The 11,727-nt window shown below is 36.8% G+C and overlaps 1 protein-coding gene across 1 annotated transcript; it reads left to right on the forward strand.

The window, feature by feature from the left end:
* Positions 1-860: 860 nt before the first annotated feature.
* Positions 861-6,147, forward strand: LOC123001781 (uncharacterized). The gene is given in 6 exon segments (XM_044389138.2): positions 861-1,076; positions 1,078-1,272; positions 3,221-3,305; positions 4,516-4,658; positions 5,441-5,517; positions 5,796-6,147. Coding segments are annotated over 6 exon segments (963 nt in total). The 5' UTR covers positions 861-965.
* Positions 6,148-11,727: the final 5,580 nt, after the last annotated feature.

The raw sequence follows: 11,727 nt of genomic DNA on the forward strand, positions 1-11,727 counted from the left end.
TTATTGTCAAACAGCACTAAGTTCTAGCACAAGACAAAGAAATTCATACTAGTTTGTCTCCTTATTCCCAAGAACCAGCACTGCTATATTATTTCCACTTAGCCAAACATAGTTTAATTGGTAATTTTCCCTCTTTCCAAGAGGATTTCAAATTCATCGGCATTTTCCAGTAACATCTTGACAAACACATTAAATTCTAGAAATGTGCCAAAAATTTCCTTGCCACTGATCAACAAAAAACAAATCCATGATTCTTATCCACAGATTCCAATGGCAGTAGTTACAATGTATTCGTGGTGGTTTAGGTGGCCATAGGTATCCCAGAAATAGCTTATGACAAATTCTACATACCTTCTGTGCCTTGGTGAAGTGTTGTTTACTTCCTTTACAACCTGGAATATTTTTACTTATTCTTCAAGATTGGCCCAAATGACTTTTCTTGTGACATCACTTCTGTTTTCCTGATAGAGTTAGCCCATCATTCTCCCTGTTTCTCACAGCACTATTGTAATATCTACCACATTATATAGATTTTATTTTTTGTTTTCACGTCTTTCTCCCAAGTAGCCCTTCATTACATAAGGACACTGATCTCAAGTCAATTATCTTTTACTTCCTAGCCCCTCGCACACTGACTGCTGGGACAAGGGTGCCCTTTGCAGCAGCCATGATGCTTCCCTCCCCTCCACACACATGCAGCCGTCATTTCTGAGCTTTTCTCTCCTAATCCAGAGATTACATTGGCCTGGAGAAAAAAATATTCAATATACTGTTGCCATGGTGGCAAACCTCACCATCTGGCACGTCTGTTGCAGATTGCTACGTATGAAAACACTCTCCACCCAACGTACCTTGACTCCCAGAAAGGCAACGGAAGCAGAGATGTCACAAAAACGTTGCAGTATCCTGCAGAAGACCTCAACTCCAAATGGAAAAAGGAAATCCTGCAACCACCACAATCTGAAATGGAAGTCAACACATGGGAAATAAAGCCTCCCAATTTCAGTTATAAACTGTATACATCTTTGAGATTTCCAGAAAAGCCATCAAGGAGTATTAAGGAAGAACAAGGGAGTGGGGGAAAAAGGTAATTTTTGGGAAACAAGGCTTCACCTACCCAGCATAAGGAATCATCCCAAGAAGGCCAAATCCTCTGAGTTTATAACTACATTCCCACATCTGGAGTCACGTAAAGTGAAGTTAATGTTTGTGAAGAATCGAAAATATCCAAATGGTGTATACCGCAATCCCAAACCACATGACTTTTGACAGGTACAAAAGAGAGTTTGATTCAAAATCGTTTAAAACAGATAAGGAGAAATATATATTATTTTTTATTCATTTCTTAATTATGATTACTAATACATGAGCAAAAAAGGTATGTGCATATAATATGTATAAATCTGCATCTTTATTTCCCATGGAACAATACAATTCAGAGTCAGCACTAAATGACAGAGGAGAGAGGTAAGACCTTGGTTAATGTTTTTGATGTGGTTTTATCTGCCAGGTGGAAAGACTGACTCTGGGATGAACTTTCTTAGTTTTTAGAACGGTTGGGACTTAGATACGATTGGCAAACAGACCTCAATTGCCAGTTTACAATCTAGAAAGTAATCAAATCAATACATGGAATGAATGGATGAATAAATACAAATTGACAAAGGGGGCATTATGTTACTTTAATGAGTTTTTCTAATGATTAATAATTTGAATAATACGTGAGCAAGAATTAGATTTATAATTTAAAATGGTGGTGGGGAATATATATTTAAAGAAATGCAAATGAGATCAAAATATAATTCCTCTAGAAAATAAACATATTCTCTACTTAGGTCTATAACACATAAATATGACTCTTGCTCAGTAACAAGAGAAGCAATAGAGTTAGTAACACACAAAAAAAATTAGCTACAAAAAAGAATAAATTTATTCTTGGAAAATATAAGAAAGCAGTGAGGAATGTGGTCTTTGAGATCAGATTATCTATGCTAGCCCTCTTATTGCTACTAATTTTGGACAAGTTTTTAAGCCTCTTACTTATTTATAACATGAAATAATACAACTTCATATTCGATATGGTTCTTCTAAGTAAAGCAAGAGATAATTATATACAAAATACTTACAACAGGGTCTGGAATAGCGAGGTATTCAAAGACTGTTAAGTCTTAGGAGGTCTTAAGATAAAAGTTGGAAAATTCAAGAAGACTTGATCCATAAACTTCTTTACTCATTTAGGGCATCTAAACCCTTCTATTTGCAGTCAACGAAGTATGACTTCGTTGAGGGGAAGTCAGTCAAATAGCAAATGTCATTGGTTTATTCAAATATTTCACTAGTTACAGTTACAATTACAAGACTTGAAGTAAGTAAAGTTCAAGGAATGGAGACATTTTAATTTTAGCTGAATTGATTTGTGGTTATGAAAAGGTCAGTTGGAGACTGTGTACTACATTGTGCAACCACCAGATGTCAGTATAATATTTTTAAACTAACAGGGCCTCACCTTTTATTTAATTAAATAGTGAAAAATTTTGTATTAGAGTTTCTTTTGGGACTTTTAATATTTTCCCATTTGCTTCAGTGGGATCTAGAATTACTCACAAAGAAGAGGACCCTGTCTGACTTCTGCCTGAGCTCACCCTTTTGTGCCCCATTGATTCGGCTTTCAAGCAGAGACATTTGTGATTTTTTTTTTTTAATTAGTTTCTGGAAGTGTATAAATTCTATTTCAGTTCATATTAGTTAGTTCATTTAAACCATCTTAAAAAAACTACTTTGTGGTATAGTTTACTGAAAACAGTCAATAATTACTCTATGCCAGTCTCAGTAAATTATTTTAGCTTTGTTAAATATTTTTATACCCCTGAAATAAACCCAGCTCCAGAAATATAACGTGTAACCCTATTTACATTCGAAAATAAATGCAAATTTTGAATGGATTCCTTTAATTTCATGCTGTTAAAAATATTTCTGACTTAGTCACACTAGGATATTTGAAGTACTCTGTTCCACTATAAAATGAATTGGTTATACAGTATCTTGAAATAGATTTTTCTTTCAAATTTTCATATATAAGTTTTAAACGCTATAACAAAATCATCAAAATTGCATTTTGCCAGTGAAATAATTAATACTTGTAAAAATCACATTGCAAATACAATGTCAGTAATAAACAATATTTATTAGTAATAGCACAATCTTCTCCTTACCTATCTACTACCAATATAATTTACCAAACTTTGTGACAACTTGTGAAAGGGACCTTTTTGGATTAGAATTTAAGTCCAGACACTTAACTACAGGTAAGTCACTATCATAATGTTATGAATATAGCAAAAAATAAACTTTTTGAGTTATCTTAATAGTAATACTTGGGGGCACCTGGGTGGCTCAGTTGGTTGGGCCTCGGACTCTTGATTTCAGCTCAGGTCATGATCTCTGGATTGTGGGATCGAGCCATGCACTGGGCTCCTGACTCAGCACAGAGTCTGCTTGAGATTCTCTCTCTCACTCCCCCTCCCTCAGCCCTCCTCCCCACCCCCGCTAGTGCTCTAAATAAATAATTAAAATAAAATCTTTAAAAAAATAGTAATACTTGTTAAAACATACAACTAAAATGATTTTTTTTACTTACCACCTTTAATAATATGGTAAATTTTTTTAAATGCCCACTTAATTAACGGAAACAATCCACTTACTTCATCATCTACAACTTCTAATATATTACTGAAGGCTGAGTTTTTAACTCAAAGTGTTCTGTATAGAAAACCAATAGAGCAAGTGCTTAAGAGAACAGACCAGGGAGCAAGCTGCCCCAAGTCACCTAAACTGTCTATCTATTGGTCTACCTATCTATAAATGGGAATGATAATAATTGAATCTATATCATAGAATTGTGAGCATTAAATCTGTTATACATACATAAATCACTTAGTAATATATATATATACAGCACATGTTATCTGGTACATGGACACACACACACAGTTGTTATTATTGTGTTGCCATTTGAATAGTGCTTGTCCAGAGTTAACTTTGTATTACCCAGCATTCCTTATTTGGACAAGGATGATAATACATACATTCTATATTTACATGTTATAATTATAAATCAATTATAAACAAAACAATACAATGTTAATAGTGGTTGTCACTGGGTAGTAGGGTAATTGTTGAATTTTATTTTCAACTCAGCCTTAGACTCTGATCTCAAGAAATGTGTAAGTAAAATTTAAGTAGAATGCAAAATTTGCCATTCAAGTCACAAAGCGCTACTGAGAAGGTTAAAGAGATTTCTGGGGAAATAAAAAGTGGGATGTGAATTGGAGTTTGAAAGATGACATTAATTCCAGTAAAAATGATGGGCAGGATAAGCAAAATTTTATTTGGATTTGCATTATAAATTGTCCATCAATTTCTCTCTCCTGGGCCCTGATCTCCAACTAAATTCTGAGAGATATGAACAAAGACCTGTGTGATTGCTAAGTTTCTCATTTGTCTCCATATCTATAGTACATGGGTGCCACTTGCTGAAAGATGATAAACAGAAGAACAGTATAGAAAGATTTATCACCTACAAGCCTCACGAATGCACCTGGGATTCAAAGCTAACTTTACTAAAAGCCCCGTGGCCCATTAAATCTGCTTCTTTCACAGTGAGCTTGACTCCTTCTCTACAGCTGTTGGGAGATGTCTCCAATACCATTATTTTTTTTTAAAGATTTTATTTATTTATTCAACAGAGACAGAGACAGCCAGCGAGAGAGGGAACACAAGCAGGGGGAGTGGGACAGGAAGAAGCAGGCTCATAGCGGAAGAACCTGATGCGGGGCTCGATCCCACAACGCCGGGATCACACCCTGAGCCGAAGGCAGACGCCCAACCACTGTGCCACCCAGGCGCCCCCCAACACCATTATTAATGATTGCTTTAATGCAGGAGTTTTTAATTTGTTAGCGTATATAGGAAATGATAGTATCTTTAAAAGTAAAGCAGAAAGATCTCTGTTTTTTCTTAAAATGCAAACAGTGAATTATCTAGAATTTTGAATCTTCTTTTCTTATTACAAAGGCAGCTGGTATGGTGGATTGAGGCCTGAATATTGTAAGGAATTTCCCCCAAATTTACTCCCACCCCATTTGGAGCAGCCCATTGAGTGAATTGCACTCTGTAAGACCTGACAAGAAGACTTTGTCATCCATTCATAAAAAAGATGTTGAGAAAGCACACTTTTACCATTTGATGGCTCAAATTCTACCCTGGACAAGTAAACTGCTTCGTATCCTTTTACGTCTCAAGACAGCAAGATGTGCATTTGGCATATGGAGCATGTTTTTAAAGCAAAGATTATTAAATAGCAATTAAAAAAAATAAACCACAATTAAAGTCAGTACATGTTTGCTTTCACTGACATCCTTTGTGCCATCTCCCCCAAGAGACACAGAGGTGGCAAAATGAGTACAGTGGATTTAAGGATTGTGTAGAAGAAAAGTTTACCCAAACATGCAAGAACAGGTGGGCAAACACTTCAAGATTTGTTGTTGAACATTTACATTAACTTGTTAGAGTTGCTACTCAAATGATTTTTTCAATAATATGTACTTTATCCTATAGAAGCTGTATCATAAGAACTGTAAATGAAGTATTTGCACGATGCTTAAATCATTTTAAGTGGAGTCTGAGAGAACCCAGTCCCTTGATCAGATACATTATTATTTCTCCAGGTTCAGTGGAATTCTGGAAAACTGCCGGTGACTATGTCACAATTCCAAGTTTCGCCCATATCCTCTCAGACTTGATCATTCTAGAGCATTTCTGCCAAATGCCAAGAGCCAGCATCAGCATCACCTTGCCCAAGGCTCTCTGTGGCTGCTGGAGCTGCCCACAGCAACTTGGAAGTGCTGGGGGTTAATATCTCCCAGAAGCAGCCCTCAAGTGATAACAGAGGTGATTGTTCTACGGTGCTCCCCAGCATTCCCCCAGGGGGCTAAACTCCAGTTGTCCAGTAGCCTTGTGCACTTTGTTGGCTTCCTTCCTGTCTCACTTGCTCACATACTTACCTTGCCACCATTTCACCTTCACTTGGGGACCACCTATGGTTTCACCAGAATCCTTGCTAAGCGCCTGCTTCTGGGGAAACCTTAATCATGACACCAAAAGGCAGTAGTATAATGATCTTAGAAGGCAGAAAGCCTGGCTTTGAATCCCAGCCTGGCCACGTGATCTTGGGCAGGTTACTCAACCACAGTCTCTCAGTTCTTCACCTGTAAAATGGGAGTAATATGTGCTGTCCTTAGATGCAGACAAGGAGGGGGTCTCTGAGTCAACTTATAGCTTCTCTTCAATCTCTTTATGTACTTGTCAATGTCGTCTGTGGGAAGGGGTGGGAGGGCGGATTAATATAGTGAATAGAGTTTGAGTTTTGGATTTGGTCCAAATGGATTCAAATCCTAACCAAATCACCTCTAAATGTAATCTTGGATGGTTTGCTTACGTTTTCTCAATCTTTCTTAGGTTTTAGGAGAGCTAAGTGAAACCGTATATATAAACTGTTGGTAAAGTCCCTCATATCTTCATATCTTCTGGATTGACTTATTGATTATTATTGTTAATGATAATATAGAGATAGGGCTTTGCATAACCATAGAAAAGTTACTTGTCTATGGCTCAGTTTTCTCATCTGTAAAATGACAATAAAAATAGCACCCATTTCATAGAGTTGTTATGAAAAGTCAAAACTTTATAAAATATGTGGATCATAGCAATGACACTGATTACTATACAAGTATTTTATAAATAAAAATTTAAAAACTATACATCTTGCATGTATAAAACCAGTGTCTAGGGACTACTCAAGAGTTGACTGAAAGTAAAGAGAGGAAAAGGGGGTTGGGAATGGGAAGGGGAGAGGGAAAGAGAGAGAGAGAAAGAGAGAGAGAGAGAAAGAAAGAGAGAGACTCTTTAGTAAGATAAATTTATGGACTTATGTAAATGAGGGGAACCCAGAGAGTGAACAGTCAGCAGACAGCTATCTGTAAGAGGAACAGATTACAGATGAATATGTGAAGAGGAGATCAACGTCCAGAAAATTGTGTTCAAATGGACAAAAACTTATTTTATGTTTGCTAGTGGTAGGTATGAAGTCAACCTTCTATTGACATAGGTTGTAGACTTATTTTTTACAAAGTTTACAGAGTGATTGTTTCAAATTGCAAAGATCCTGCTGTGCATAGAAGTGTTGATCACCATAGTGAAAGCAGGGGCTTCTCCTCTATAGATGATTTTGTACTTGAGCTTAGTAATTTAGGGACTCCATGCTCATTACTATCTTGTAGCCGAACACAGGCTCCAATCACAAAGAAAATGACAGGGCAGTCCATCACCAAGTTACTTAAATCAGTTACAGAAAATCATAGACTCCTGCTGGCTGCGGCATTAAGAATTAAGGGCCTCCAGTCTCCACCAGAACCTCGCCCTTCCTAGCTGCTTCCGCTGCAAAGCATCTTCACTTAATTTCAAGAGCAGATCTACCTCAATATTCCACAGGCTTCTCAAAGTAAAAATATTTTAATCCGAAGTCATAGTTTCCTCTTATTTTTTTCCTTTAAAAAATCTTTGATATAGTTAGCAAATTGAACCCTGTGATGGTTCAAGCAAAATGGCTTTATTTTTCTCAACCCCTTCCCCCCCGCTTTTTAATCACTTCATTTGTACCAGCCAACGTCATTTCTGTAACTTCAACTCACATTCAGCCATGAAAAAGCTAGGATTAAAAAGTATGTATGATTGCTACCTCATACCATCCGTAAAGAAATCGATTCATATGGATTATAGATTCAAATGTGAACAACAAAAGCCTGCCCTGGGGTCCGGGGTTTACAATGAGGAAGGGAACATCATCTCCTTTTTTTTTTTTTTTTTTTTCCCCTTTTTTCTCTTTCTACATCTTCTCCCCATCACTCTGTTGCTTCTTGGTCTGCTTTTTATCTCCAAGGTGTTGGTGCCCAAAGGAGAAATGGGAGGGGCAAAAGGGAGGAACAGGGACAAAAGCGTAGGTAGAAGAGATTGCTGTAATCATTGACATCACCTCTGTGGTAGGAGACAGTATAGTTCTCATTCCTGATCATAGTTGGAGTCGTGCTCAACTATTCCTCTAGTTAGCATGCTGTTATGAGCTTGGTTTTAGATGAATAACACTATCATAAGATAAGAGGACAGGACAGATGAGCTCTATCTAGTATTTGCTGTCAAGTTTCTGGTCCTGGGAGTAACGTACCAGTAAACCTCACCCATTTATGGCAGCTGAGTCAGGAAATTCTGGTCTTACATTTCTTTTTTTGATCATTTAGATAGCTGGTGGACCGAAATAACATACAGCTTTGTGAAATCTCTCCTAAATGAAAGAGATTCATCTTCTGTGCATTTCCTTATGAGAGCATCTATGAATTTTGGTATCATGCTGGATTCTACAGAAACAAGCACTCTCCTGAAGTCATAAGAAAGTTCTAAAACTATAAGTTTTTCAAACTAAAGTTGCCTAACTTGAAATTGTTTTGTTGCAACATAGATGAGAATACTATTAACAGACTTGTGATTTGTGAAAGTTACATCTTGCACCTTTGAGTGGAAAGCTGATACAATGTGTACTTTCCATTAATGCCCAAAGTTAAGAAATGCTCTAGTCTCAGGGCAGGCTAAGAAGAGGCAGGTAAATGAGAATAATGCTTACTAATTTGACCACCAAGCTTCTCTAACCAGGCATTGTGAATTTTGTTAGCATCCTTCATATTAACAAGAATTTCCTATAAATAGCATGCATTCTCTTAAAGGATGAATATTATATCTTTGGGGGACCTATAGTTGGTTAAAGATAAAAAAAATTTTGACCTAAAAAAAATAGAGAACAATGTAGCAACCAGAGATGAAGTAGTTCACATAAATTGGGCACTTTTCTAGTGGGATATTATCCAAAGGCAAAAAAAAAAAAAAAAAAAGATTAATTTGTGGCACAGTGGTGTCTTTCTAAAGTTAAGTTGTTTCCAGAAGTAAATTTTATTTCAGAAATCTTGGGGTGCCAAATGGCCTGTAAACAGTATTATTTCTTAAGGGAAAAAAAAACCCCACAGAAACTCAAGAGTTATATGAATAACTTTGTGTGCATGTTTACAAAGTGGCATGGGGTGAGACAAGACAAATTTACTTTGCATATTTATGGCATATTGAATCAAAATCTGAAACTTTATTTTTCAGCTTTTTCCCAATGTATTTTTTGAAGTTTATTTGACATACTCAAAACATATTAAAAGAAAGAAGATCTCCAACTGACACAAAACATGTCTTTCTTGAGGATTGTTAGGCTTGGAGGATTTATAGTTCTGGGGGGGAGGGGTTCTTTCTTTTAACATATTAAAATAATTTTCTAAAATTTTGCTTAAAAATTTTGTGGGAAAGTAAAAAAATGACCTGAAATGTTTCTGTTTCTGACCAAGACTTGATAATTTTCATTTTAAATAAAAAATGAAAAGGCTAGAACCTCATGCCACTCACATTTTTATCAAATGAATTATCCTATCTCCTTTCCAATTTCACTATGGAAACTGATTGGAATAAAGTTAAATAAGGATTTAATAGCTCTGTTTACATAAGCAGCATTAAGTGGAAAGATGAGGCAATGAGTTACATCATTTCCCCAAGGATGTTCTGCATAATTCAGGTTCCCTGGAATTGTAATAGATACTCCATGAAAAGAAAATGTACTCTTTAGAAAAATAGATGTAGCAGATACTGGATTAAATACATCAGACAGGTGAATTTACTCAGGACATGTGAGTAGAAAGGTGGGAATGCTCCAGGGCTCATTGCTTGGCCCCAGTCTCTTTTCTATCTATATGCCCCCTCGGTGATCCCATCCACATGCCTTGTGGGTGGGAGGATGGGGTAACAGGGTGATGGACATTAAGGAGGGCACTTGATGTAATGAGCACTGCATGTTATATGCAACTGATGAATCGCTAAATTCTACCCCTGAAACTAATAGTACACTATATGTTAACTAACTTGAATTTAAATAAAATCTAAAAAATAAATGTCATCTACATGCCTAAGACTTCCTAATATATATCTCTAGCCCTGTCTTCTCTCCTCAACTCCAGACAACTGGACTTCTCCCCACAATGTCTAATTGCCCTCCCAAACTTAACATGCTCAAAACTGAGCCCTGATATATTTACCGATTCTCTCATAGTCTTGCCTATCTCATTAAAGAGCAACTCCATTCTCCCACTTGCTCAGGCAAGAAATAAAAATAAAACAGAGTTGCTCTATCTCTATTCTTTATTTCACACCACACATCAACAAATCCTGTCCTTTCTACTTCACATTGTACTGTAACCTCAGCTATTCTGCACTGTCTCTAAAAATACACGGCAAAAATTCCCATTATCCCTTGCCTGAATTAGTGCCATAACCTCCTATCTGGGGGCCGCCCTGAGGCCCACGCTTACCTTAGTCCATTCTCAACAGAGCAGTAGAGCTGTTTGACTCTTGTAAAATGCAATTCCTAAAGTGTCATTTTTCTGCTTAAAACTCTCCAGTGTCTTTTACATCTTAAGCCAAAGTTCTCTCAATATCCTGCACGGTCTTTTGCTCTCTTGTCCTGGTTACTTGACTGAACTCACCCACTACTGCCTTCATGTACTCTTCTTTAGCCATTAGGGTCTCCCTACTAACAGGAAAGGCTAGGGTTTTGTCAGTGTTCACTGCTGTGCCCCAGCGCCAAGTACAGCAGCTGATGCGTAGTAGATGCCCATTAAAACTGTGGAATAAATGGCTTCACTGGGTAATCTGAGCTGCAGAAGGCATAAATGACCTTGTTGTTGATTCCCACTGGTAGGAGCCAATGAAGCTGAAGTTACCCACCAGCAGTGGAGGCGTACTGGAGTACCTATATATTCCATGCACCTCTTTGCTTCTAGCTTACAATAGGTGGAAAGAACTGATTTCTAAATTAGTATCTTTGCAGAGTAGTATGCACTTACGTTGCTTTGCATTTGTCAGGAATGTTGAAATTTTAAGATTCTTGTTCATTGTACTTGAAATGGAAATACTATCCCTTGAGGTAAGAAAGGAAGCTTTTAGAGAAAATGCGTGCACTTCAGGGATTGCTAAGTCTATTCATCACTGCCTGGCAAACACAGGCTTAGCATTAAGGCTTGCTGGGAATGTTAATGATTAACTGCTCAAAGATGCATGAGAGAAGTGATCTAATTAACATAAATCTCTATGATACTGTGTTCACATCCTTGCAGACAATGGATAAAGGTCACGCCATAAACTCCTGGTTGTATTACTTTCAGCGAGTTGTTTGTGAATTGTGAATTGTAAAGTGACTTTCAGAATGTTGTTAAATTGTATCCTAGCTGAATTTTAAGAAAAGCATTCTGCAGTTAATTTACAAAAGTCAGACTGTAAAGTTAAACTAATTCAAAGATTGTAAGCATGATAAGAACTTTTTTCTATCAAAGTATCGTTTTTTGAAAAGTTGAGAAACACTTTCTTTCACGTGTACTGTTAATTGGAATGATCTCTTCTAAACCATATCTATTAAATCATTAGAGGTTTCATTAATGAATGAGTCAAGAAGATGAGCTGGTTAAAAGATCATTTTAAGACTCGAGTACTTATACACATGTTTCTAAAATGTTGTAATAAGATTCCTAGGTTATT

This window comes from Ursus arctos, unplaced genomic scaffold (assembly GCF_023065955.2).
Source record: "Ursus arctos isolate Adak ecotype North America unplaced genomic scaffold, UrsArc2.0 scaffold_3, whole genome shotgun sequence".
Classification (NCBI taxonomy): domain Eukaryota; kingdom Metazoa; phylum Chordata; class Mammalia; order Carnivora; family Ursidae; genus Ursus; species Ursus arctos.